Source organism: Bipolaris zeicola, assembly GCF_000523435.1.
Source record: "Bipolaris zeicola 26-R-13 unplaced genomic scaffold scaffold_21, whole genome shotgun sequence".
NCBI classification, from domain to species: domain Eukaryota; kingdom Fungi; phylum Ascomycota; class Dothideomycetes; order Pleosporales; family Pleosporaceae; genus Bipolaris; species Bipolaris zeicola.
In genome coordinates this window covers 126,252-153,781 of record NW_006912070.1, presented here as the reverse complement: position 1 = coordinate 153,781, position 27,530 = coordinate 126,252, and the positions used below count along the sequence as shown (strand labels likewise).

Here is a 27,530-nt window from a genome sequence, read left to right as displayed (position 1 = left end):
CCTATATTTATCTCTTACAGTGAATCTAGCATCAGCACCGGACTAAACGTTCATTCATCAACAACTTCTACTATGTCGCCGAATTCTTCAAGAAGCCATGGCTCTAGATCTTTGAAAGCGTCGGGAACTATCTTCTCCTCTGGTGAGACTGGGCAGGCAGTCTCGTCAACAGCTTTTTCCAAGTGCTCCGGGAGTTCTTTGGTAGTTGATGATTGCTGGTATTTCTTCAACTGTGCAAGGGTAAGGCCACTCTTTCCGGGGGCTTGCTTGCCGGTCTTGTTATCGTCGATAAAGTTCACCGCCGCATCTGGAAATGTGCGTTTGATTCTCGTAGTACTTATGAGTCTGTCGGGGTGAGAGCCTTGTCTCTCCGCTGGCGACTCATAGGATTGATAGTGGCCTTCAGTATAAGCAGTCCTTGGCAAAACATTGTTTGTGAATCCCTCGGCGTCTGCAATTTTATCGCCTTTCAAATGCCGCGCCTCTTCCGAGCTTTCTTTGTTTGCGCAGTGGAGAAAACCCTTCACACCTTTCATTGAATCAAAATCGCCTTCATTGTTGCCTTGCAGGCTATGCGAGTCAGCTAGGCCAACCAGTACGTCTCCGAGTAGTGAGTCATCATCATAGAACATTTCCGACTCTGGAGAGATACCTAAGGCAATCGCCTCGCAATCTACAAGATCATGGTACTCTGTTTGATTATTGCAGTCGGATAGCACACTGGGTTGTTGTGGAGGATCAAGAAAATCAAGAGCATCGTCAAACTGGATGTTGCCGTAGTCGCTTGAATCAAGGAGTGGTTCTGTGACTAAAGGTTCCGAGGAGGAGACTCTGCCTGCATCACCCTGGTGATAGCAGTGCCTTGGCTTCATATGCGAAATCGATTGAGTTGCAGAAGATAGATTGCTACCCTTCGTACTCTTCTGAATCTCGCTTTGTGCCCCCAGGTCATCTAGAGCTCGGTCTACTTTGTTCCTCTTTTCTTGCTGAGTAAGATCCAACTCTTCAATTTGGATCGAAGCTTTTCTTTTAAGTGCTGCAAGCTGGAGCATAGTTTGAATTGTTTTGACTTTTGGAGTCGGGAGTTTCTGTTGCGACTGCATTTGGGGCTCGCCTAGCTGAGAGAGCTTGGCCATAAGCTTCTTCTTTGGCGGCTTGTCCATTCCGTTTTTACAACACAAGTGCTTGCACGCTTCGCGGTCTTTGCAGGGGTGGTTACAAGCCCATCTACCATTTGCAAGCTGCACTGGATCCTGAGCAGTGCCCTTAACGACAGCTTCGGGCAGCGCTTTAAGGCTTAGGATCTTTCCAACATCCTGTTTATTGCTCGAACTAGCGTTGGAGTGGTTGCGCTCAACTTTCTCTGCGAGCGGATCGGGATATGCATCGATATTGTCGAATGTGAGGTCTCCACAAGCAGCTTGCACGAGTGTATCATCGTCGAGTCCGTCATCACCGAAATCATCACCGGTATTAGACGCTTTCCAACTTTCTTTCGCATTCTCCGTGCGTCGCTTTGACATATTGGACTGATTTGGGGCCGATGAATCTAAGCCAGAAGATTTCAAGATTGGATGCATGGATGAGGGTATCTGAGGTCTCAAAGTGACGCTGCGCATACTGCCAGCTTCAAAAGATCAGATAACAGCACTGTGGAAACGAACACGTACACACCTATACCATCACACATGACATGACAGTTGATGGATTGGTCGTAACTGGTTAAGAGGACTGGAATGGAAAGACTTTGGCCAGTACAAAGTTTAGAACCACTAGAACAGGGTAAGTATCATATAGGCTGAGCGGAGCCTCATACACACCTGATGCGGGCAAAGTGTATCTTGCGTCCATCTGATGCTTCCACCAAAAGGCAAACATAGATGAGCTTGTTGTTGAAGCGCAGTGGTGGGCGCTCATTCATGAAGCCAATGTCTGCCTTGATCTGCATTTTGACTCCTTCCAACGTTTTAACAATCTTTGCAACCGTTAGCAGGTCCATCAACAACTACAAAGACTTGTCTTACCGTGGAAGGCTGTTCTTGAAGCGAAACACGAAGCTTTGGAAAGCACTTGATCTTCTCAAGAATCTGCAGGCCATAAGGTGGGTTTCTTCCAACCACAGCTTCGATCCTATGTGGTTCGCAACCCTCGAGATCTTCTATGGATTTGATACCCGCATTGACAAGCTTTCTTACAGCAACCACGCCTAGAGTCTCAATCTGCTTCATTTGGAGCGGGCTGTCGTCCCAAGCCTTTGCGCCAAAACTTCGCTCGAGCATCAAAGCACTGTGAATACTAATAGCGTCGCCCAGCACAATTTGGCAGTCAATAATGCATCGAATGAGACTGCCTATGTTTCTGAACACCATCATCATTTCTGTTGCGTACTGTGATCTGTGTTTGGCCATGTCGCCGTCCCATGAGATATCAGCAGACCCCAGGACAGATTGGATGATAAGCGAAATCTTCTGCGCTGGGAGATCCAAATTCACGGGAATAGTCCAGCGGATTGATGGTGATTTGTTCAACATTTTGTAGAATGTCTTCTCGCCCTGGCGGAAACGTATGTTAGAGTATTCCTTAGCTTGTGCAATAGCCGAGAGCTGAGTTTCTGTTAGTTGGTCACATAAGACGGGTCAGGGCTATGAGTGACTCACAATCTCAGAGGGTGAGGACTTTGCCTCGAGTCCCATGAACAGCTTCATTGTCTCAAAATGAATGTAGTACCGTGACATAGCATGTCCAAACTCGGTGCATGTGAAACGCTCTTCGCTAGAGACTAGATTGCTCTGTTGCAGGAGGTTGACATCGCGAAAACAGATATCATCCACTTGCTCTTCAATACTCTGCCCGGTTCTGGACCCCTCAAGTTTGTAATACGCGGGGTTCTGCTGGAGTCGAACAAAGAGAAAGGTACCTTTGAGCCATCTTCTTGCCGAGGGCAAATCATAAATTGTTCCAAGGCCTATTTCAGCATTCATGTGATCGATCAAGTTAAGGTGAAGCTTGCTTTCTATAAGTTCTTCACCAGTAACCATCTTTTCGTATCTTCGGACCTTTGTTTGGCGCGTCATGATGACAGCTACAGCAGTGTCGTCAAACTGCGGGCGGCCCGCGCGACCAAGCATCTGCATCATCTCTAAATCGGAGTATTCCTGATGTCCTGCTGGCCCCCAAGCCATTGTGTTCTTGACAATTACAAGATGGCAAGGCAGATTGACTCCAACAGCGAGTGTAGAGGTACAACAAATGACACTGATCTCGCCGGCGATGAAGGATCTCTCAATTTGCATCCGATCTTCTATGTCGAGACCAGCATGATGGAAGGCGACACCTGAAGCGACTGTATCCCTAAGGTCTTTATTCAAAAGGCGGATGTGTTTTGATGGTGCTGTCCAGAAGCGATCACTGTCCATCCTTGAAGACCACCAGCTTGCGATCAGCTTCGCCGTTTGAAGCGTGGAGTTTCTGGTAGCGCAAAACACCATTATCGGTTTACCTTCAGAGTAAGTAGCTATGACATCGGTTATCTTGCTATCAAGCACTTTCTCAAATCCAAATTCGTTGTTGGCGTTGGACATGTAGCCGCAAACATGCTTTCGCAGTTTCACTGGTCGGAATTCTTCGCCAAAACTCTCGTTCGCAGCCGGGGTGTTTGGGTCTATTGGGCTTTTGCCAAGCCAAGTTGCGATGTCATTGAAGTTAGGTACTGTGGCTGACAGTGCCACAAAGCGAACATTTGTTCCAATAGACTTCATGCGAGACACGACTGCCTCAAGGGTAGCGCCACGGCTCTCTTTGAGTATGTGTACTTCATCAATGAGAAAAACTCTGATGAGTCTCATCAGCTTTTCGTGATCTCTCCACTTTCTAGTCACACTATCCCATTTCTCAGGCGTCGTAATGATTATGTTGGCGGATTGGACATGTCGGAGGTCCGATATATCGCTATCGCCAGTGAGCTCGGCACACTTTAGGCCAATCTTGTTGAACTTTGTTTCCCAGTCACGTTGTCTTTCTGAGCACAAAGCCTTGGTAGGAGCCTGATAGACAATCTTGTATTGACCAGTTGAATTGGTAGCAAATGCTCGGCATATGCCAAGCTCGAGGATCACTGTTTTACCACTTCCTGTTGGAGATGCAAGAACAAAGTTGTTATCAGAACGGAAGACCGTATTGAAACACTTGGACTGTACTGCATTGAACGTTGGGTAAGGGAATATTGTCCGAAGCCGATCTGGCAAAGTTGCGACCGGGACGAGACGGATGCCCTGGCACACGGGAGGAGCATGTGGTGCAGTCACGAGAGCTTCTGGTAATTCGCTGATATCTTGTCCCCGATGACAAGGAGATTCTTGGGCTCCATCCGGATTCAGGGACGGCAGTTCTCCAAGGACATGTTCTTGACATTTGGGAGACACAATTTGTCCATGATATTGCTGATATCCGTGTGCTTCAAGCCCTATGGTGTGCCGTCGGGTATCCCTGGACGTCTGGGTCCCTGAGCCGTATTTTGCAGTGGAGGCGCTGGCGTACTCTATGCAGCGCTGGCTTGCTTTGAATGCTGGGCTGGAGGACTGGCCAATTTGAGGGTCGGAACTCGAATCTTGGAGTTGTGCAGAATTGTAGGCAAATCGACCTCGCATACAATTAGCACGGTCAATATGTGTAGGCAATGTATGCTTACCCTGATCTCGATTTATATAGTTACCACGGCCACCATACGAGGGTTGTGATGGAGCGGGCGCAAACGACAATCTTCCATTACCGTGCGTGACTTGCGGCAGCCGATCTGGATACGACTGCTGAAGCAGTCTCTCATCTAAAACTATTAGTCCTCTAGTTCTAGACATCCACAATAATACGAGTACCGAAAGAATCGAGCTGAGATCCTTGGCCGTTGGCATGGTCGTCTTCAACGGTGTCGTACATGGGGTCATCGTATCGGGTCACACGATAGCGATCTCGGGGAGCAGTCAGACGGGCCGGCTGCTTGATTTGGGGTTGAAGGATGTTGTAATGCGATACACGTCGCGGGCTACCCGGCTGTTCTTGGTGATAGAAGCGCTCACCCATTCTGACTGCAGAGATCACTGATAGATCCGTTTGGAACGAGGTAATAGAGGTGAAGGTATGCGTTGAAGTCGCCGGGAGTTGTTGGAATAGCGTGTCAGGTGAGAAAGGTGGTTGTGAAAGTAGAAGGCACCATGGAGGAAGCTGCGACTACCGGAACTAGACAGCATACATAAAACATCTCGACTCCCGCGAACTGACCAAAGTCACTTGTTGTATACTGTGCTGCTGCGATGAAACCGTGTTCTCACAATGCTGCCTATATGTTATTGTACAGATTGGCCGTGTCGCATTTGGTCAGGCGTGAGTAAAATATGAGGCCATACTAAACAGGCAGCGGTCTGTGTAAGTCATCTCGCCAATTGAAGTCACTAAACATCACGAATACTCCTATCTTTGTGTCATACAGAGCCTTTTTGTTCCGTCTCATACATATCTATAAAATCTATGTTACTCGGTCTTCAAGCTTCTCGTTTGTGGGAGTGTCGTTCTATCGTCGGCGATCCAGGTGACGGCTTGTGAGGCCTGTCAAAACTTGGCGGACTGGGTGGTACATTGTCGTACCCACGGTCTTCGTAAGGCCGCTCAACCGTAGTCTTCTGGAAATCGGCAATCTTCACTGAAAATTGCTGCATCCCCCGCTCTGGTTTTGTGTAAAGATAGGTCGCAAATAAGACGATACATGTTCCTAGGAAAAACTGCAATTCGTCAGTATCGATCAACCAGCATTCCGCGACCAACTTACTGATTGCGTCACCTTGAAGTCGAAAAAGTAAACGCTAGCAATGCAGCTGAGAAGGATCGAGATGGAGGTCGCAAAATTCTTGGCAATGTTGTCGGCATAGTTTATGACCAGTGCGACAATTACACCACCAGCTGCCTGGAACCCGATGGCAGTCCACACCACCCAGTTGTAGCCAACGAAGAACCCAGTCTTTGCTATGATCTCTCCATCCTTCCAAATCACACCTAAGAATAGTGACGGAAACAGCGACCAGAAGGAAAGTTGGCAGTTGCGCACCCACAATGTTGTAGTTTTGCCACTTGTCGAGTCCTTCAGAATCTTTTCAAACAACACTCCTGCTAGGCCGGACAGTGCGCAGGAGATCAGAACAGCGAAGAGCCCCACCCGTCTATCCATATGCGGTACTTGCGACGCGCGATCTTCGTGAATGCCCTCGTAAGATCCAGATCGCTTCGCCATTCGTGCTGCGACGTTGTTGCCAAGACCGTGAAGCTGTTCAAGGGTCTTTGTCCAGGGTGTGGATCCTGTTGCTGGTGCGTCTGGTTGCGATAATGCTTGGGGTACTTGTATAATGGATACACCGACAATGAGCAGCAGCAGAGAGAGCCACTTTCGTGCCGAAAGTGTTCTTCCTAATAACAGGACGCTGAAGATGGCTGTCGTCAGAATCTTGAGCTGATAAGTGACCTGGAACGTAGCTGCATCCAAGTTGCTGACAGCCAAGTATTGAAGATTATTTTGTATAGTGTATATGACGGCGGGCACGGCAAGCTTCCAGCTTTCATTGGTGAATATAGCGGTCGTCAAGGTGCGCGAGAGCGTTGCGATAGTGGTATTCGACGGAAGTGATTTTGACATCTCGTACATTGCCTATTGAATTGTCAGCGCATGACCCAACGCCTGATTTCTCTAGAGGCATTCGTACCATGGTCAAGCTAATGGCCAGCTTGATCACTTCATTCAAGAAGACGCTTGTGCTTGTGTGGTATCTTTGTCCTCCCGCCAAAGGCATGATTCTCGAGTAATGCATGATCTGGTTCGCGTCAGTCATGGCATGGGCATAATTCCATACACCACCAATTTCCATGCCTCTGTTCAGTCCGGCTAAGGTTGTTGTTCGGATTGTGGGATGGTCATACCAGAATGAGGGCCGAGTTCTGGACTGTCAACTGCGCAGCCGTTAGCTTACCTTTGACATGTACAGTTAAGCCGCATGTCTAGTTACCGTGACCAGAGAGAGGTGCTTCATCGACACCCCGCCCAGCGTTCCGGATGCAGTTCTCACCACCATGGTGTCTTCCCAGGTGCGCGGTCTCTTCCTGAAATTCTGAGGGCAGCACAGTACATGAGTAGTGAGCGTGGGTTATAGTAGTATGCGAAAGAGCGACAAAAGGAAAGTAAGTTCCTAGGACCTGGAACTGGCGCTGGTCGAAAGCATCTGGACTACGTCCAGCCGTATATTTCCGCGCCGAGTCTCCTAACTCCACGCGCTGTTGCAGGCGATACGACAGGGGCTGCCCTAGCGCCGATCATTGCTTGGCGGTCTTGCATCTGCGTGGAGGCTGCATCCATACCGTTAGCTTGCCCTTCTCTGTTGATATGGCGAACGACGCGAATTTGTTAGAAAGAACATCACGGCTGCTATCATCGGGTAACAGCCTCTCTTTCTTGTTGTGTAGCGCTCCTCTCCGCATCCTCAGACCGACATACATCCCAATACGAAGAACACGATATGCTGACGTTTCTTTTCTGGACTACAACACCAAAATGATTGGATCATTACGACATGTGCAAGGAGAATATTCATGATTAGGGACTCCGTGATATGATATGCTTTGCTATTCTAGTCATGTAATTAATGTGTGCCACTTGACTCAATTGTCCTTTAGACGTAATTGCGATATATAGTATACCCTGAACAGTATGTAGAGTTTAGGCTTCCCCTAGATACGTGCCACTTGTAGAATGCAGACCCAAAAACAACACGTCTACCTAATCCTCCAAAGCCAAAGAAAGTACAAAGCGCTCTACTGTATGTGCCGGCGAAAAGTCCGGTGCCTAGTTCTTAAAGAGGAAGGTCAACAGCAAGGTAACGCTAAAACACAACCAAGTGATGAGATTAGACCTCTTCATACATGGGTGTAGACTGGAAAATACTGCTTAAAAGACGCATTTGAGAGGATAAAACATTATTGAAGTAAGCTGCAAGGTGAAGTTCTGATCGCAGCCTACTCCCTAACTTCGGTGGGTGCCTAGAATTCTTATGGAACTCCAACATGTCGATAAACCCGTTAGAATTCCAATATAGAACTTTATCATTAAAGGGTCAGAGGATGAAACGTGTTTTGTCATCAATCTCGTAAGCGAGTGTCAATTACCCTCATAAATGCCAAGGACGGCATGGTTGCAGTTGGGTAGCACACACACTTCACTCTCCACGAATGTATTCACCACTCAACACCTCCCGCAAAGAGATACGCTTACTGCATATCCACCCCGCTGCTTGGAACGATGGCATCGAATGTTATATGGAAACCGTATCCTTGAAAGATGACCCCAAGTTTCAAGCCATCTCATACGTATGGGGCGACACAACGAATAAACTATCCATCACGGTCAACGGACAAAAGTTGGCGGTAACTCAGAACGTAGTCACTGGCCTCCAAAGACTCCGCGCTACAGGAGAGACCCTGGCCCTCTGGCTCGATGCAGTGTGCATCAATCAGTCGGATATTCAGGAGCGGTCCGAGCAAGTACAGTGCATGAGGGAGATATACAGTTCTGCCGACGAAGTTTTCATCTGGCTAGGTTACGGTCGCGACTCGCATTCCCCCTCGGAGCAGCCAGACATTGTCCGATGGACTGGTGACAACAGAGATTTGGAAATCGTCGACTCGTATTTCAAGCAAGGAACATTACAGAATGGCTCAAATGACGAGGGCAACGAAATCGAAGATGTAGTCGGCCTCTTCGTCTACATGAAACTTCGAGCTATGGACAAACACGTGCATGAAATACCCTTTTTTGATGTTCAAGGAGGTAAACTACAAGCCGGACACACATGGCTAGCCATCATTCAGGCTATGCACACTCTGAGCAGTCATCCTTGGTGGACACGGATTTGGGTCGTCCAAGAAACAATACTCGCTCGGAAAGGCACTGTCTTGTATGGCAAAATTACTGTACCCTGGACTCTGGTTGCGGAATCCACCCGCGCTGCTGCACGCCACATTCATTGTTGTGGTGATCTGCACCAGGCACGAGGGGGTCGCGAACTGCGCGCCATTGTCGAATTGAGAAAGGCCAGGTATGACGATTTGGAGTGGCTAAGGGCTGCAAGAGCACAAAACAAAAAATTAAGCCTATACCAGGTCATGAGTCGGACATACTCGCGCAACGCAACAGATGTCCGCGACGAAGTGTTTGGGGTACTGGGATTGGTCACTGACTGGCTTGGTCAGCCGCCTTTGATTCCTGACTACGATTTGTCTCCGAGCGAAGTCTTTATGCGCGTAGTCACCAAGCATATCGAGAGCACTCTTTCCTTGCATATACTGATGGGCACAAATCGAACTGGTATACCTGATGTGCCATCGTGGGTCACACAAAGGGGTCGTGCTTCGCAGAGTTCTAGCTCAGCAACTGGCTATAGAATCAACCGCGCAGTGCTATTTTCCGCAGCGGGTGGCCGCCCAGCCAGCGTCAGACGAGCGGATAATGTCTTGATTGCAGACGCTTTTGAGCCATCCCTCACCATTTCACAAGTGGGCTCAACTTTGCCAGGAAACCATGATTGGCACAAACTAATATTTTGCATCACATCGTGGCGCCACATGGCGCGACTGGAAACTTCAACGGACCACACTCTTGGCTCAAAGAACCCGCAATACGAGGCATTCTGGCGTACGATTACCAACGATTCATGGCAACCACAACGCATGAATTCAGTTGACATACTTTCTGCCCAACTCGACTTCAGCGGGGAGGTGTTCACTGCATACCGACGATTTGGCGACACCGATGTCAGCCGTATAGCAGAGGGCTTCTGGGACTGGGCTCAATCCCAAGCAAAAGGCGACTTAAAGAAAAGCGAAGAACATACTAGCAGTATGAGCGAGATCAAAGCGTTTTACCATTCTCTTTTGGGCGCAACACTGGACCGGCGATTTTTCCTTGCTAGTAATGGCTGCATGGGAATGGGTCCGCCTGAGATGCAGCCCGGCGATAGTATTGTTATCTTACTGGGAAGCACAGTACCATTTTGTATTCGGGCAATGCAAGATGCGCCGGATGGGCACTACACGATCGTTGGTGACGCATATGTGCATGGCTTAATGGACGGGGAAGGTATTCCGAACGGCTCTGAAGAGAAACTTGTTCAAATACATATCCACTGAGCGGACCTGCTACGAATCAAGTATTTAGAAGCTTTGTAATTCATACAAAGATGGTACGCACGGTTCGAAACAAAAGGGCGCCAAGGGCCTTGAGGACCAAATGCGATGTCCCGCTGTGTTGTCCAGACTTAGTACATGGATATTTCAAACCAAATGTTCCATACATAATACATCAATATTATTGAGTTGCAGCATGAGGACTCAGTAAAGTATTTCTAGACTGATCTAGGGTCTAGGCGGGTGCGAGGCCAAGATGTCAAGCACTTCTTAGCGTTGGCTTGCTGAACTATGACGCAATTGGAAACTTCCCACCTCACGTCACTCAAGAAATTCATTCTAACTTTTTTTGCGTCTCCGCCTATATCCATCTACATATGAAAAATTTAAAAAATATTACGATCAAATTTTAGTAAAAAATCAAAGATAGACAGACAACATATGTTCCTCCAAACGTGGTGAAGAAGGAAAGCACAAAGGCGTCAACCGAACCCTGCAGACGCGTTCATATGCCATCCGCGCCCCGCGGACACCTAGCGTTTTCCCAAACTGCGAGAGATCTGTCTTTTCATCAGCCTAGCAATTTCGATCATCTTTCGATCCCGTAGTGTCGGCAACTGGCAAGCGCCGACGCGAATGCGACGTTGGAGCGCCTCTACCACTCACACGTTAACATGACATCACCACTTTCGCTCTCGACTATTGCGCGACCGACGCGTCGCCAAAATACGAGCGCCAACACGGACTTGGACAAGCAACTTGGCGCTGTAATTGATGTTCTGTCTTTGTTGTTCTTATACCTTCTCTCCGGATCCCCCTGAAATCGGTCAAACTTTTGCGGATTGTTTTCCGAATTCTATGTTAGCCATCGAGGTTGACATTTGACACTTGACATTTGACCATTGTGTAGTGGGGATCCATTCCTGCTGTCCTTACGCTACGAGCGTTTAATTAATTGTCCGTTTCTGGGCTACGAGAACCGTCGTAATGGCTTCAAACGATGGCCTCCCAACTCCATCACATATTCCCGGTGGTTGGGTAGAGACGCCCGCAGGTACTATTCGACATGAATCATACATTGGGTCACGACAGCAAAACGAGAGCGACTCGGCCACACCAGGCGCCACCGAATCAAGGAATACCCAGAGTACCTTCATTTCCAACGCCTTGCACACCACCAGCCAGAGCTTCTACGGAAAAGATAATCCAGAGCCATCATCAGAATCCAGTGACTCAACTGTAGTGCCATCGCCTGGTCCGGCGGCGCAGAATGCAACACATGCGAATTCAAGTCAAGGAGGGCTCAATGGGAACACAGATTCGCAGCATCCTAGCTCCACCAATGGCTATTTACAGACAGCAGCCTCAGGACCACCCATGGAAGAGCAAGTCGTACTCGAAGACGACTCATCCGACTCCGAACATGAAGGTTCATCCGAAAAGCATTCACAAAAAGACAAGCGACCAGGTCTACAATCAAGAAACTCCAAACCAATGACCGAAGATGATCTTTTCCGCGTATTATCTCGGCGAAAAACAAGCCAGAGCAACGGGCTCAGCAAAACGAATACGGGCGCGACTGGCCACAGCGCCGAAGAAGAAGACGAAATCAACAAACTAATGTCAAAGATGTTCGGGCGTACACGACAAGAAGCGTCGGAAGAAGAGAAGACGAGGCATCAGGGCGTTATTTTCAAACACTTGACAGTAAAGGGTATGGGCATCGGCGCTGCACTCCAACCAAGCGTCGGCTCCCTGTTCCTCGACCCCGTCCGCTTCGTCAAGAACCTCTTCACCAAAGGCCCAAGGAAAGCTGCAGGCAAGCCTCCCGTACGAACGCTTCTCGACGACTTTTCCGGCTGCATACGACCTGGTGAAATGATACTTGTTCTGGGGTACGTTTCTCCCCTTATCATAAGACCAGCATGCATGTGCTAATAGATACAGACGCCCCGGCGCCGGCTGCTCAACCTTCCTCAAGATAATCGGCAACCAACGCTACGGCTTCGAAGAGATCACGGGAGATGTAACGTACGGCGGCACAGACGCGGACGAGATGAGCAAGAAGTACCGCAGCGAGGTGCTGTACAACCCCGAAGACGATCTGCATTATGCGACGCTGAAGGTCAAGGATACGCTGAAGTTTGCGTTGAAGACTCGGACACCGGGGAAGGAATCGAGGAAAGAGGGGGAAAGTAGGAAGGATTATGTGAATGAGTTTTTGAGGGTGGTGACGAAGTTGTTTTGGATTGAGCATACGCTTGGGACGAAGGTGGGCAATGAGGTACGTATTCATCGCACGAAAGCTGATGAGACTTTTGACTGACTTTCTATGTTTGTTGCTGTAGCTCATACGCGGTGTATCCGGCGGCGAAAAAAAACGCGTCTCCATTGCCGAAGCCATGGTGACAAAAGCATCCGTTCAATGCTGGGACAACAGCACCCGCGGCCTCGACGCCAGCACCGCCCTCGAGTACGTTCAGAGTCTGCGTTCTCTGACAAACATGGCGCAAGTCTCTACTGCCGTCGCCCTCTATCAAGCGGGCGAGTCCCTCTACCAACTCTTCGATAAAGTACTGCTCATCCACGAAGGCCGATGCTGCTACTTTGGCCCAACGGAAAAAGCAGAATCCTACTTCAAGAATCTTGGTTTTGAAAAGCCAGAACGATGGACCACGAGCGATTTCCTGACCTCCGTCACTGACGACCACGAGCGCCAGATCAAGCAGGGCTGGGAAGACCGCATCCCGCGTACAGGCGCGGCCTTTGGTGAAGCCTTCGCCGCCAGCGAGCAAGCCGCCGACAATCTCGCTGAGATCCAAGAATTCGAAAGAGAAACCACGCGCCAGGCGGAAGAAAGGCGCAAAGCGCAGACCAAAGCGACCAAGAAGAAGAACTTTACCATTTCATTTCCTGCGCAGGTCATGGCGTGTACGAAGCGCCAGTTCCTCGTCATGATTGGGGATCCGCAGTCTCTGGTTGGTAAATGGGGTGGTATCCTCTTCCAAGCCTTGATCGTCGGGTCGCTGTTTTATAACCTGCCCAACACAGCTGCTGGTGTTTTCCCACGCGGTGGTGTCATTTTCTTCATGCTACTCTTCAATGCGCTGCTCGCTCTGGCGGAACTCACGGCAGCGTTTGAATCTCGCCCGATTCTGCTGAAGCACAAGAGTTTTTCGTTTTACCGACCTGCGGCGTATGCGATTGCGCAGACGGTCATTGATGTGCCGCTCGTACTCATCCAAGTGGTGATTTTCGATATCGTCGTGTATTTCATGGCCAATCTTTCGCGAACGGCGTCGCAGTTTTTTATCTCGCTACTTTTCCTCTGGATCATCACCATGACGATGTATGCGTTCTTCCGTGCTATCGGCGCGTTGGTGGGGTCTCTGGATGTCGCGACGCGGATTACGGGTGTTGCGATCCAGGCACTGGTCGTGTATACGGGATACTTGATTCCGCCTGCGAAGATGCATCCGTGGTTCTCATGGCTGCGCTGGATCAATCCTATTCAGTATGGGTTTGAAGGGCTGCTGGCAAACGAGTTCTACAACTTGGACATCCAGTGTGTGCCTCCGTTTATCGCGCCACAGGTTCCGGGTGCTGAGGAGCAGTATCAAGCCTGTGCCATTCAGGGCAATAGACCCGGGTCTCTCACTGTGGCTGGCTCGGATTACATTGAGGCGGCGTTTGGGTACTCTCGATCTCATCTGTGGCGCAACTTTGGATTCATCTGCGCGTTCTTCATTTTCTTTGTGGCGCTCACGGCTTTGGGTATGGAGATGCAGAAGCCGAACAAAGGCGGTGGTGCAGTCACCATCTACAAGCGTGGCCAGGTTCCAAAGACGATTGAAAAGGAGATGGAGACTAAGACATTGCCCAAGGATGAGGAAGCTGGAAATGGCGAGCCGGTCACGGAAAAACACTCTACTAACGACAATGGCGAATCTGATGCGACAGCTGGAGGCGTCGCAAAGAACGAGACTATCTTCACATTCCAGGACATCACTTACACGATTCCGTATGAGAAGGGTGAACGGACACTGTTAAAGGGAGTCCAAGGCTATGTCAAGCCCGGCAAGCTTACAGCGCTGATGGGAGCCTCTGGCGCGGGAAAAACGACCTTGCTGAACACGCTTGCCCAACGAATCAACTTTGGCGTTGTACGCGGAGATTTCCTGGTGGATGGTAAACCGCTTCCCGCCTCTTTCCAACGCTCAACTGGCTTCGCAGAGCAGATGGATGTGCACGAGTCAACGGCGACAGTACGCGAAGCACTGCGCTTCTCTGCCAAACTGCGGCAGCCAAAGGAGGTGCCGATTGAGGAAAAGTACGAGTATGTGGAGAAGATTATTGATCTGCTCGAGATGCGCGACATTGCTGGTGCGGCTATCGGTATTACTGGATCAGGATTGAATCAAGAGCAGAGGAAACGGTTGACGATTGGTGTAGAACTTGCGAGCAAGCCTGAGCTGCTCATGTTTCTCGATGAACCCACGTCCGGCCTTGACTCTGGCGCTGCATTCAACATTGTTCGATTCTTGCGCAAGCTCGCTGATGCAGGACAAGCCATTCTTTGCACGATCCACCAGCCCAGCGCTGTGCTTTTTGAGCACTTTGATCAGCTTCTACTTCTCAAGTCTGGCGGTCGCACAGTTTACTTTGGTGAGCTGGGCCACGACTCGCAGAATCTCATCAAGTACCTTGAAAGCAACGGCGCGGACAAGTGTCCACCTCATACAAACCCAGCTGAGTACATGCTCGAAGCCATTGGCGCGGGAAATCCCGACTACAAGGGACAAGACTGGGGCGATGTGTGGGAGCGGTCCCGTGAGAATGAGAGTCTGACCAAGGAAATCCAAGACATCACTGCTAACAGGCGAAATGCATCGAAGAATGAAGAAGCACGCGACGACCGGGAGTACGCGATGCCATACACACAGCAATGGCTTACCGTTGTCAAGCGCAACTTTGTGGCCATCTGGCGAGATCCGCCCTACGTGCAAGGAATGGTGATGCTACACATCATCACCGGACTCTTCAACGGCTTCACATTCTGGGACCTCGGTCAGAGCCAAATCGACATGCAGTCACGGCTATTTTCGGTGTTCATGACGCTGACGATTGCGCCGCCGCTGATTCAGCAGTTGCAGCCTCGGTTCATCAACATTCGGGGCATCTACAATGCACGAGAGGGCAGCGCTAAGATTTACTCTTGGACGGCCATGGTGTGGGGTACGATACTGAGCGAGTTGCCGTATCGTATCGTCTCGGGAACGATTTACTGGTGCTGTTGGTACTTTCCGCCTGGGTTCCCGCGGGACACGTACACGGCTGCGAGCGTGTGGCTGTTTGTGATGCTGTTTGAGGTATTTTACCTGGGATTCGGACAAGCGATTGCGTCGTTTTCGCCAAACGAACTGCTGGCATCGCTGCTTGTGCCGCTGTTCTTCACCTTTATTGTCTCTTTCTGCGGCGTTGTTGTTCCGTATGCGGGACTGCCGAAGTTCTGGCAGAGCTGGATGTACTGGTTGACACCGTTCAAGTACCTCTTGGAAGGATTCCTGGCGCTGCTGGTACAGGGTCAGGAGATTCGATGCGCCACCAACGAGCTTGCTATTTTCCCGCCGCCGCCTGGGCAGGATTGCCAGAGCTATGCTGGGCAGTTTGCGCAGCAATCGGGCGGCTACGTGGAGGTGCAGCCTAACGGGGATTGTGGCTTCTGTCAGTATGCAACGGGAGAAGCGTTTGCTGCGTCATTTAATGTGTTTCCGCGGTATATTTGGAGAGATTTTGGTAAGTGAGGATTGGTTTTTTCTTTGATTGTGATGCATGCTAACATTGGGCACACAGGCATTATGTGGGCATACATCTTCTTCAACTTTGCAGTCGTGTTCGTGTGTACTTGGCTGTATCTTGGGGGACTGCGGCAGACAAAGGATAAATTTAGCGCATCGGCACGCAAGCAGAAGAAGGAAGCACGACGGGAGAAGGCGAGGACGGAAAAGGGAGATGCGGCATGAGGGTGAAGGGGTAGCAGCGGCGTATGGTTGAGAGAGTCGTGTGTCGTGTGTCGTGTGTGGTTGTTGTTTGAGTGGGACCTCGGGAAAAGTCGTAGCGCACCCGCGGCCGGAACGTGCAAGGCTGGGCCTGCTAGGCGTTGCTGGGCATGAGCGCTGGGTATGCATTTTCCCCGCAAAACACTTTGTGGGCTTCTAGAGCAGCCCACGGCTCACTGTCCTCCATCACGCGCCGTACCTGTTAGTCATGATAACCAGGCCAATACTGCAAAATCCATGATCCCTACTGCGCACGTCATGCATGCTGGCCGCTGTCAGTTGTCTGCCAGCTGGCTTTGGGCTTGCCGAGGGCTATTTTTTTCTTCGCATCCAAAGTCAAAAAAAAAAAAGAAAAGTAAAATGAGATTTGCGGGATTATCAGCAGCCTGTGAAAGGGCTACTCGGCACTTGACACGACACGAGCAAGTGGAAAGGCGGATGGGCCTTGTCCAAATGCCTCAGCTTTTCCGAAGGGGGCGACCAGCGCCCCCATCCGTCCGAGAGCGGTGATTTGTTGCAATGGGGACAATCGTTGCTGGCAGCCCAAACGGCCTTCCATCATCGTGCAGGGGGTTGGTGCATCCAGCGTCGCCCGCAAACCGCACACGAGCTGATATCGGAACAGACATGAGACGAAGGGGTTTTGGTTTGGGCCTGCTTGCACCGCCTCGCATGTGCAAACCATGTCCAGGCACTGTACTGTACACCGCCACTACTACCGACCGCGGTGCCATGTGCTATTTTACTCTACTCGACTCGACTCTATATTATACATACTAGTAGTAGTAATAGTAGTACTAGTAGTACTATGGTACTTGTAATGCATCCATCACTAGCACTGGCACGACGACAACTGCCGGACAGCCTCCGACGGCTGTGAGCAGAGAGGCAGCAGGTGTGGCTGTATCCATGGCAAACCGTGGTTCTCCCCGATTTGAAGACGCCAGACGCCAAAAAAGTCCATGTAATCATCGCAAGAATGCGGGAGCCATGACGACAGGCAGTGCCGCCTTTCCGCTTTGGGGCGGGGTGTGAATGTGGGGTAAATGCATCTCAGCCCGGCCAGGGCCAATGCCAGCCGCTGTATTTGCTCTACTGCGTCTGCCTGCTCGTCTGCCCGCCCCGTTGCCGTCACGAGGGGCTTGCTGGTACGGCGACGGTGTCGTCTGCCACAGCCATGACACAACCGTGACCGCACACGACTGTTTGTTCCGTCCCATCCAGCTCGACCAGAGTAGCAAGCAGCGCAACACGAGCATCCCCCATGCCGCTGCTCAGCCCCAGCCGCTTCAGCCATCCAGCTGGAGCCCGTCATTCCACTTGCCGAGTGCCTTTTCCGAGCATTTCCACCTCGCCAGCCCTGCTCCGCGTTATTTTCGTCCCTCGTGAGCCGACGGGCGCTGCCAGCATCCAAGCACCAGCCCCCAGCCAATCACCGTCCCTTGCGCTAGCCCGTCCCCGGCCCTCGACTGCCAGACGCAGCACCAGCAGCGTCGTCGTCAGAACATCTTCGTCAACTATTAAAAGGACTCAATTCCCCATTATCCAGACTGCAATCCAACCCACTTTGACACAAGACTTTGCCCGTCATCAGGTGTCCAAACAACAGCTTTCCCATTTCCATTCCTCCCCCGTCTCCCCGATTCTCCCCATTCTAAACTTCAACATGGTTTCCCAATCCGTAAACAAGACCAACCTCCACCCTTCTGGTGTTCTGTGAGTTTGGCCCCTTTGTTTTTTACATCAATTGGTTTTCGACCAAGAATTATCATGGCTGACTGTTTTTTTTTCTTTCAGCCCAAGCAAAGGACACACCGAGATTGAAGAGTCGCTCCACGACAAGGCACACATTGACTATGACCGCGTAGCCATTGTAAGTTTTTTTTTCCACCACCAAATATATTTCCACAGCATTCCAGTACTAATCGCATCCCATCAGATTGCCAACCCTTCAGTCGCTGCTCTCTACGAAGATGCCCTCGTATACGAGACCGGTTCCGCAATCACAGCATCAGGCGCTCTCTCGGCATACTCAGGAGCCAAGACTGGCCGCTCACCCTCGGATAAGCGCATCGTCGAGGAAGACTCGTCGAAAAACGATGTCTGGTGGGGCCCTGTCAACAAGCCAATGAAGACTGACGTAAGTCCTTTTCTCCGCACCCCATGTCTGGTCATTACCTTTGCCCAAAAATCGCGCGAATACGTAAAAATGCAAGCATTGGCTTGTGAAGATCAACGTCAAAACGTCATGCACGCTAGGCGCATATCCGAGGAACTTCGCATCCTTGCACGTGGCGCATGTCTGGGGTTCTCGGCTTGCCCCACATTCTCCCGATCGATGCACTCTCCTTTGGGAATACCATCACGTGCTCTTCTCCATACATGATCATGCATTGCATACTGACTCGGCTACCAGGTCTGGCGAATCAATCGTGAGCGTGCTATCGACTACCTCAACACCCGCAACCGCATCTATGTCGTCGACGGTTTCGCCGGCTGGGATGAGCGCTACAGGATACGCGTCCGCGTCGTCTGCGCTCGTGCCTACCATGCTCTCTTCATGCGCAACATGTTGATCCGCCCTTCACGGGAAGAGCTTGAGCACTTCAAGCCCGACTACACCATCTACAATGCCGGTGCTTTCCCTGCCAACAGGTATACCAGCGGCATGACCTCCTCGACCTCGGTTGCCCTCAACTTTGCGGACAAGGAGATGGTTATCCTCGGTACCGAGTACGCTGGTGAGTAGATTTCTATTGTTTCCTTGACGGTCTTTGACGGCTCCTTCCTGCACATCTGGGAGAAGGTGAGGTTCGACAACATCTGGGGGAAGGTGGGGTTCGACAACATGGCTCCTTCCCCCAGAATGGATGGCAAACAAAACATCCTCGCTACTGACGGCAGCTCCTTGCTTCATTCACTCCTCACTGGAATACATTCGCACAACTCTCTCGCTTCTTTCAATCTCAAACACAATGGCTTCCGTCACTTGCGAGATCTTGTTAATCTTGCTTCCCATCCTTTCCTCCGCCCTCAATGTTTCCTGCTGGATTAATCCTCGCTTTCGGGTGGTCCTGCCTTCTGAGGAACGCATCTTCGAGCTCTTCCAGCTTGTAGGCTTTACGTTCACTGATGGACTTCTCGATGTTTTGCGGGCGTCTGCCCCTCCTTCCATCGATTGGTTCTTGTCTCTCAGCCCTGATGTACCTGATAAGGTCTGGGGAATATATGCCATCGTCCTCAAGAAACGACGCCATCTAGATCTGCTCTACATTGGTTCAGCAACGAGTGCCAAGCGAGGAGTCAAGAGCCGCTTCTACGAATACGATGAAAAGAAGCATTTAGGTCGCAATGTTCGCAAAGCAATACTCAATGGCTACAAGATGCATCACAAGGCACTTTTGGCGTGGTGTAGCATACCAAATGCACCCAAGGTACCTTTCTACCGCTCTGTTGTCATCGCTCTTGAAGCTGTCTTTGCTTGTTACTTCTGGGCAATGGCTCACCGAGACCATGACTACGGCTTCAACCACATATGCCCATGGCCACTGGAAATGTTCACCTACGATGGCGCCTGTTCCCACAACCCTCTCAAGGAACCTGCCGATGGAGACATCGAGCTGTCTGAGGAGGAACTGCAAAAGACTGCCGACGACACCAGAGCGAAGAACATCGAGTACCTCAAGGAATACCACAAGAAGCAACGCAAAGAAGCTTCCCCCAAGTTTAAGGCCCAGCAAAAAGGATGGAATGCAAGATTCAGGGCCAAGGCAAAAGCCGAAAGAGCCCAGATTCTCGCCGAGAAGCGCTTCTACTGTGATGACTGCGACAAAATTTATGTTGACCGTCGTGGAATCGTTCGCCACCAACAAGGAAGATCCCATTTGGAAACCGTCCAAGTTCATGACCGTCTTGATACTTTTCTTTCTTCCTTCGAGAACAATGCTAACTTCCCCCAAGGGGAAATGAAAAAAGGAATATTCACTGTCCTCTATTACGAGATGCCCGTCAAGCACAATGTTCTCACTCTCCATTCCTCTGCCAACGAGGGTCAGGATGGCGACGTTACCGTTTTCTTCGGTCTGTCCGGAACTGGAAAGACCACCCTCTCTGCCGACCCTAAGCGTGCCTTGATCGGTGATGACGAGCACTGCTGGTCTGACACTGGTATCTTCAACATTGAGGGTGGCTGCTACGCCAAGTGCATTGGTCTCTCTGCCGAGAAGGAGCCCGATATTTTCGGTGCCATCCGCTTCGGCTCCATTCTCGAGAACGTTGTCTTTGACCCCGTCACCCGTGTTGTAGACTACGACGACGACACCCTGACCGAGAACACCCGCTGCGCCTACCCCATCGAGTACATTGAAAACACCAAGATTCCCTGCATCTCCAACCAGCACCCCAAGAACATTGTCCTCCTTACCTGCGACGCCCGCGGTGTCCTTCCTCCCATCTCCAAGCTGAACCCCGAGCAAACAATGTACCACTTCATCTCCGGTTACACCTCCAAGATGGCCGGTACCGAACAAGGTATCACCGAGCCCCAGGCCACCTTCTCCACCTGCTTCGCCCAACCCTTCCTTGCCCTACATCCCATGCGCTACGCCAAGATGCTCGCCGAGAAGATCCAACAACACAACGCCAACGCCTGGCTCCTCAACACCGGCTGGGTCGGTGCCGGTGCCACCACTGGCGGCAAGCGCTGCAGTCTCCGCTTCACCCGCGCCATCCTCGACGCCATCCACAACGGCGAACTTGCCAACGCCGAATACGAAAACTACGAGGTCTTCAACCTCCAGGTCCCCAAGAAGTGCACTGGTGTCCCCGACGACCTACTCAACCCCCGCAACAGCTGGAACGGCACTGCCAGTCTCCAAGATGAGGTTGAGAAGCTCGGAAGGCTCTTCATGGAGAACTTTAAGAAGTACGAGGATGAGGCTACCAAGGAGGTTATTGAGAGTGGTCCACATGTATGCTGCTGCCCCAAGCACTAAGCTAAGTTCGGGCTTTCTGCTTTTTTGATTCTTTCTTGATTTTCTTACGACTTTTTTTACAGATTGTCTAGCGAATCCCCCTTTTTTTGGTTGTTGTTGTTTTCCTTTAGGACGATAGATGTCCCTTTTTTTTCTTCTGTTTTCTCATTTGGGTTTTGGATATAGGGATGATTTGATGGAAGGGGGGGGGGGGGGAAATACCACCATAGAGGCGGATGTGCGAGAGATGAAAGATGAACGATGGATTTGCTATGAGCATTTTTTTTGTCTTTTTAGTGGGGGTAATTGGATGGGGGGGTGTGGAGAAATGGAAAATTCATTATGATTATGGTTCATTCGTATGACTTTTTTTTTTTGCGTGATTTGGAAGTGATGAATGGCGTGACTATAAAAGTATTTGGCATTTGTATCAAAACATAAGGAATACAAAGTGTTAAGTGTGTAAAATCGAACATGGTATCTTTTTTATTTATTTAAGAAAACAACAGTCTACTTTCTCCTATCGCTCCTCAATCACGCATTGTAATCTTCACTAGTATGTTTATTTCCAGTAAACTGATTTGTCCCCTATAATCCCATACTGATCTATTCCCATATGTCCGCATCTGTCCGCATCTCTCCCCCGCTCATCTCAAAACAACCCGCATCCCCTCAATCACAATCCATTCGGCGCCCCCTTGACCAATTTAAACCCACCAGGCTGCAAATACTGAAACACCTGCTTGGGATCATACTTGCGCGATATCCGTACCAATCTCTCTTTATTCTCTTTTCCATAACTTGCAATCGGGTCCTGAAATTCTGACGCATAGTTCAAATACACAAAGTCATTGTCTAGATTTCTTCTCTGAGCCTCGGCCTTGATGAGCTGGATTGTATTCGCAATGACGGCGTGGAATTTTGGTTCGTCGCCGGGTTTGGTCCAGGCGGCGTTGAAGTTTAGGATGAAGTAGGGACCGTAGAAGGGATCGATGCCGAGGGCGTTTCCGCCGTTCTTTTGCATGGCTTTGATTGCGCTTTCGGTGATGGGCTGGATGGCCATGATGAGTAGGATGTTTTCAACATCGGCGATGGTGGCTTCTTGGGTGTAGAATGTTTCAATTATGAATTCGAGAAGTTGTCTATCCATTTTCAGACTGATTCCCCACCATGTTTGGTAGGCGCCTGGTCCGGGAGCTCCTTCGTTGAGAAGATTAGCCATGCCTGACATTGGGCGAAGACCAGTGGTGTCTTGGATGGCGGAGATGTTGTTCCAGCTAGAAAAGATTGAGGCATTGGCAATTGGTTTGGCGTAGTGCAGGTTTGCGAAGGCGACTTTGCCGATGCCCGGGGCGCTGGCGAACGTCTGGTGACATTAGCACCATATGTCAAGGCAGTGGTAAGCATGTACACTTACAACAATCTGTGCAGCATCTTCATCCTTTACTGATCCCGTTACGGTGAATTCGTGAATCGCGTCGAGAACAGCAGGAAAGGAGTTTTCCAAGTAGACGCGCTGACCTCCCCACATGTCGCTCAGCGGGAAAGCATCTAGTTTGAAATTTGTCACAATTCCAAAGTTGTTACCTCCACCTCTTAACGCCCAATATAGATCAGGGTAGGACGACGCGCTGACATCAATGGGAATGCCCGAGGCAGTAACCAGCTCGAAACTTGCTACATTGTCACATGCCCACCCACGCTTGCTGGCGAAATGGGAAATGCCGCCTCCGAGAAGGAGACCAGGTACACCTACAGGTGCCATCTTAACTAACCGTTAGCAAGAAAACAACGCAGAAAATAACTGTATAAACTTACTCGACCTCCTGCAACACTAAGCCCATCTTTCTCAATCGCAGTATACACATCTATCCAGCGAAGCCCGGGCCCAATATCCGCACTCTGCTTATCCGACGCTACGGCTACTTTCCTAAAATTTTCCATGGAAATCGTAATATCATCTTCAATACTAGAAGCTCCAGCCCACGCTGCATGGCCACCGCCCTTCACCGCAAAAGGACACTGGTACAATCTTGAGATGAGAACTACAGTAGACACATCTAGCGTCGACTTGGGCTTAAACACGCATGAGGGACGAAGTGCGCCTTGTTGAGCAGACCAATATGAGCTTGTGAAGTTGTTGTATGCAGTTGCGTTTTCAGGTAAAACTTGGTCGGGGCTGAAAAGTATGGATAAGGCTGTACACTTGGAGGTTTCTTAGCGCTTGGTAAATTTCTTTCAAAGTATGAGGATAACTTACCGCATGTGAACATTGCGCGGCTGAAGATCGCGAGGTGAGTATAGAATCAGACTCTGGGATTTTCGAAACATCGACGCCGAGTTTTTCGAGAGCTGCAGTGACGTTGAAATCTTGGGGCTCGAAGATGGTGTTACTGTCTTGTGCGGTTGCCCTTGCGGCAAAGGCTCCCAAGGGGAGGAGGCTCCTGACTCTCATGTTGACGTGATTTGAGAAGATTACAAAGGGATTAGCAAATCCTCTTGTTCATTCCAAAGGCAGGCGGTGAATTGGAGGACAAAAGGTTTCAAGGCTGGGTGCTCCTGGCATAAAGTGTTGACCTGCGAGGCGAATACACTCCATATGCAGGTCCCTCAAGACAAATGAGATTCGGCTGCATGTGAGATTGATTGGTGGATCGACGCTGCTGTACGAGGAAGGTGGATAGATGCTGCATGTGGCGTGGTCGCAGGATGGGTCTAGAAGAAGTCAAGTGCACAACCCCGGTGCGTGCCGTTCCTGGCCTGGTCTAGCGGGGTTGAGTGACGCCACGGAGGACTGAACACAATCGCTGGTTGTAATACAACGTTAGCTGACATGTTAGGCAAGGGATGGAACTAGGTCTATTGGTTAGAAGAATACAACCTACGAAATGGGAATATGAAAGGGATGACAGTGATGAACGATATTAACTGGTGGCAAAATCCCAGGTGTGTGTGTGTGTGTGCAGAGAACAAAATCCATTCATCTTCGAGGCATATCACGAGATCTCAAATACTAGTAAAATTCTGCCTATGCAGCTAGGGAAGTCTGGAGGACCACTGTGATAGATTGGAAAATGCATTCGCAGCTAGTTTTAGCAGTCATTTACTACAACACATTAGTTAATCACCCACAACTAACAATACAACGCGCAAATCAACCCCACACCATAGCGCGAGCCACAATTATACCGTGCCACAAAGCAGCATTTACCACCACTTTAATCGCCTCCCCCAGCGCTTCCGCGGATATCACTCCAATGAAAGTTAGCTCTCAAACCACACTCCCAGCTCAACCTGATACCAACGCCTCCCCATATCCCCATATCCCTAGACTCAAGATACAAAACTACATCCTATACCGAACCCTTCTTGCCATTCCACCAACACTGGCCCCATCAAACAAGGTCAGCCCATCGCCATGGCATCCAGCGAACTGCACGACGTCGTCTGGACCAAGACGAAGCCACCAGATACGCTCAGTAGATCCCGCCTCGACGGCGTTAACATCGCCATGCTCACCCTTGCTTCCTTCATCTTCGCCACTCGCACTGTTCTTCGGATCGTTGGGAAAAAGGCAGCGGAGGCGCAGGATATCCTTAGTTATATGGCGTACGTGTGCTACGTGCTCATGGTAGTCATGTATCTGCAGGAAAACGATCCTTTGTATCGTGCTGAGAGTGTGCTGAGAGGGGAGAGACCGGCGTATCAGGGAATTTGTGAGTGTTTTGTTATGTCTCTTTTCACTTAGTTGGATGGGGTGCGACTGACGTGTGGGCTTGGCTGTAGTACATGATGCGGGGATGGTGTATAGGTGGATGACGGCTGGACAACTCTTTTTTTATGCAAGTCTTACCTTGGTGAAACTCTCGCTGTTAGCGTTTTACCAGCATCTAGTGAGTAAGGCGGGTCCCAGGTATGTTATCATCTGGTGGGCTGTTTTAGGATTTTGCGTCTTGGTGAGTATTATGACCGGATCACTCTCACTGGAAGTTCATTCATAACGACGCAGTCTTTTATCGGGAGCTCGTTGACTACGATCCTCTTGTGCGACGATCAAAGGGCAAAGTATAACCAAGGCATGTGTGCCAAGCCGCACGAACAGAGGCGCGCCCAGTTCAGCTTGTGGTTTGCGTATGCGGTGGATGTAGCAACTGATCTTGCAGGTACCAACCTCTCCTTTCTCTGGCATTCTTTGCTAAACTGATGCTCTAAAGTCATGTTTCTTCCATTCCGAATAACTTGGAACCTTCGTCTTCCAGGAATTCAGAAGGCTGGTATTTTTGTACTTTTTGGCAGCGGCTGGATATGCATTGTAAGTGAGCAAAAGTCGAGTTTGTGGAGCACAGTCCAACTAACTTTGTAATCCAATACTAGCTGTTCGCAACTCTCCGTGTTGTCCAAGTCAGTACAAACAACGGCATCCCAAAAATACCCGATCCGAAGTGGCTACAAATGTGGACCATTATTGAGACATCAATGGGTGAGCACTGGTATCCACTTGGTTCAATGGGATCGGTGATCTGACAGAATACATATAGCTGTGATAATTGGATGTGGTCCCGCTTTCAATGCGCTTTGCCCCCGATATCGTGCTCAGAACGCACGAAGACGCCCAATTAATTTGGAATATATCAAAGAGCCTGATTTAGCAACTAGGTCCAACAGAGAAACTAGTCAAATATGATGGTCCAACACTGTTACTGCAGCTTTAGCTCGATATTTTGAGTAGTCCCAAGCGGGGTTTCCGTGCCCGAAGAAATGCGTTCCAATTAGCTGTAAGAACCTCTACTCTTATTAAATGCAGCCGTGCTAAGATATTAGGAACCTCTGACTTCGACTAGCATCAAACTACGTGACGAATACCGGAATCTTGACTAGATCGCCTCCTTCTGCTATGGCTAATGAGGACTGCATGTGGAGCTTGTAGCACTACAGGCGAACCAACCCCAAACTTATCACATCATGAGAAATACCAGGATCGTAAGAAAACTCATCGTCAAGGATATTCATAAAATGCTCAAAGGAGGCTAAGGGTTTGACTATCGCGTTACTTTCTTAACCCAACCATGCCTCAAATCAAGGCACCAGCGTTCATCACAACCTCTTCCTTCCGGCGCCGAGCCTCGAGCTTCTTTTCCCTTTGTTCATAATAGGCCTCTCTCGCCAGTCTATGTTCTTCTTTCTTAACTTCGTATTCTGCCTTTCGTCGCTCGTATTCCCGCTGTTGCTTCTTCTCAGTCTTGATATCGTGTTTGATCTTCTTATGCTCAGTCGAGGAAATGTGCCATGGCTTGGCCAGTACGTTTTGCTTGAAAGCAGCGGTTTCTGCCCATGCGCGTGCCTCTTCGTCTGTTGTTGTGATGAGTGAAACTCGTTTCAATTCCAGCTGCTTTATGCCTCTAAACTCTGATATGGTGCATTTCGCTTTAAGGACGGATCCAATGTCCAAGGGTTGCTTGTCTACTGTAACGTCAAAGACGCCAAGCCGACTGACGACTTCAACATTTTCAATTTCCGTGGGCGAGGAAGTGTCGACGGGATTCTTCTCTGCTGGGATCTCCCGCACAATCTTCAGCTCGATAATGGCTCCGCTTCCGTCATCGATGGTGAGGACTGTATATTTGAGGTTGATATCATCGATGGCTACAACAACGCCGACTATGCGAACATATCGAATAGGATGATTATGGTAGAAGTAGATGCGCTGTCCTGCGGATATCTCAGCGACAGTTGGGTGTTATAAGATAGTGGCGGCTATCACCTTCAAAGTCCTTCTCAGACCGGAGAGCATGCACATCGGCAACAGTGAGCTTCACCCATGTATTGAAGGTGGGAGATGCACCAAAGCAATAAGCGGGATACAGTCGATAGAGGCGCGTCGGCCGGAGCGTTGACATGTCATGTTGTGGTGACGATGCCCAAGGTGGGATGGAAGCGAGGCTCACGCGACGCGCACAGAGGCACGCCCCGTTTACGCTATCACGTGATTCTGTCGAGTCGAGGGGCTAAACTTGTTTAGTAACCCCACCTTACCGGATGATCCGCGCACATGGACTTCACCATACCTAGCCATGCATGCGCCTCACTATGCCACACCATCCGACACTGCCGCTCCCAAGGCCGAGGCTTGCGCAGACTTGCAGGGAGCAATCCAGGCTTTTTCGTATCGCAAAAGAGTCAGCTTTGGGCCCTGGGTACCCTCTTCCTGCCACGCAGTTTACTCCTTGTAGATGTTGGGCGGCAAGCATGATTCAGGATCCACCCGACCACGACAGAACCAGCGCAC

The 27,530-nt window shown here is 50.0% G+C and overlaps 8 protein-coding genes across 8 annotated transcripts; 4 read left to right on the top strand and 4 right to left on the bottom strand.

Moving 5' to 3' along the window:
- Positions 1-50: 50 nt before the first annotated feature.
- COCCADRAFT_2243 (uncharacterized protein) lies at positions 51-5,076 on the bottom strand (the record flags this gene model as incomplete). The annotated part of the gene is made up of 7 exons (XM_007710718.1): positions 51-1,627; positions 1,681-1,772; positions 1,821-1,975; positions 2,025-2,603; positions 2,658-4,639; positions 4,688-4,822; positions 4,872-5,076. The coding sequence occupies 7 exons, from the start codon at positions 5,074-5,076 to the stop codon at positions 51-53; spliced, it is 4,725 nt and encodes a 1,574-aa protein (XP_007708908.1).
- A 458-nt stretch (positions 5,077-5,534) lies between these two features.
- Positions 5,535-7,109, bottom strand: COCCADRAFT_2242 (uncharacterized protein; the record flags this gene model as incomplete). Its single annotated transcript, XM_007710717.1, has 5 exons — positions 5,535-5,771; positions 5,819-6,688; positions 6,744-6,851; positions 6,958-6,987; positions 7,044-7,109. The coding sequence occupies 5 exons, from the start codon at positions 7,107-7,109 to the stop codon at positions 5,535-5,537; spliced, it is 1,311 nt and encodes a 436-aa protein (XP_007708907.1).
- Positions 7,110-8,259: 1,150 nt separating this feature from the next.
- On the top strand, positions 8,260-10,215 carry COCCADRAFT_23533 (uncharacterized protein; the record flags this gene model as incomplete). Its single annotated transcript, XM_007710728.1, has 1 exon — positions 8,260-10,215. The coding sequence occupies one exon, from the start codon at positions 8,260-8,262 to the stop codon at positions 10,213-10,215; it is 1,956 nt and encodes a 651-aa protein (XP_007708918.1).
- Positions 10,216-11,199: 984 nt separating this feature from the next.
- On the top strand, positions 11,200-16,235 carry COCCADRAFT_87466 (uncharacterized protein; the record flags this gene model as incomplete). The annotated part of the gene is made up of 4 exons (XM_007710786.1): positions 11,200-12,107; positions 12,160-12,496; positions 12,561-16,008; positions 16,066-16,235. 4 exons carry the CDS (start codon positions 11,200-11,202, stop codon positions 16,233-16,235), a joined length of 4,863 nt encoding a protein of 1,620 aa, XP_007708976.1.
- A 1,702-nt stretch (positions 16,236-17,937) lies between these two features.
- On the top strand, positions 17,938-21,265 carry COCCADRAFT_87374 (uncharacterized protein; the record flags this gene model as incomplete). Its single annotated transcript, XM_007710785.1, has 5 exons — positions 17,938-17,987; positions 18,069-18,144; positions 18,211-18,411; positions 18,688-19,012; positions 20,232-21,265. The coding sequence occupies 5 exons, from the start codon at positions 17,938-17,940 to the stop codon at positions 21,263-21,265; spliced, it is 1,686 nt and encodes a 561-aa protein (XP_007708975.1).
- Positions 21,266-21,920: 655 nt separating this feature from the next.
- COCCADRAFT_87476 (uncharacterized protein) lies at positions 21,921-23,699 on the bottom strand (the record flags this gene model as incomplete). The annotated part of the gene is made up of 4 exons (XM_007710784.1): positions 21,921-22,610; positions 22,662-23,009; positions 23,063-23,449; positions 23,580-23,699. The coding sequence occupies 4 exons, from the start codon at positions 23,697-23,699 to the stop codon at positions 21,921-21,923; spliced, it is 1,545 nt and encodes a 514-aa protein (XP_007708974.1).
- Positions 23,700-24,662: 963 nt separating this feature from the next.
- On the top strand, positions 24,663-25,928 carry COCCADRAFT_87412 (uncharacterized protein; the record flags this gene model as incomplete). Its single annotated transcript, XM_007710783.1, has 4 exons — positions 24,663-24,960; positions 25,459-25,556; positions 25,619-25,724; positions 25,783-25,928. The coding sequence occupies 4 exons, from the start codon at positions 24,663-24,665 to the stop codon at positions 25,926-25,928; spliced, it is 648 nt and encodes a 215-aa protein (XP_007708973.1).
- Positions 25,929-26,315: 387 nt separating this feature from the next.
- Positions 26,316-27,141, bottom strand: COCCADRAFT_33933 (uncharacterized protein; the record flags this gene model as incomplete). Its single annotated transcript, XM_007710745.1, has 2 exons — positions 26,316-26,953; positions 27,006-27,141. The coding sequence occupies 2 exons, from the start codon at positions 27,139-27,141 to the stop codon at positions 26,316-26,318; spliced, it is 774 nt and encodes a 257-aa protein (XP_007708935.1).
- Between the last annotated feature and the right edge of the window lie 389 nt (positions 27,142-27,530).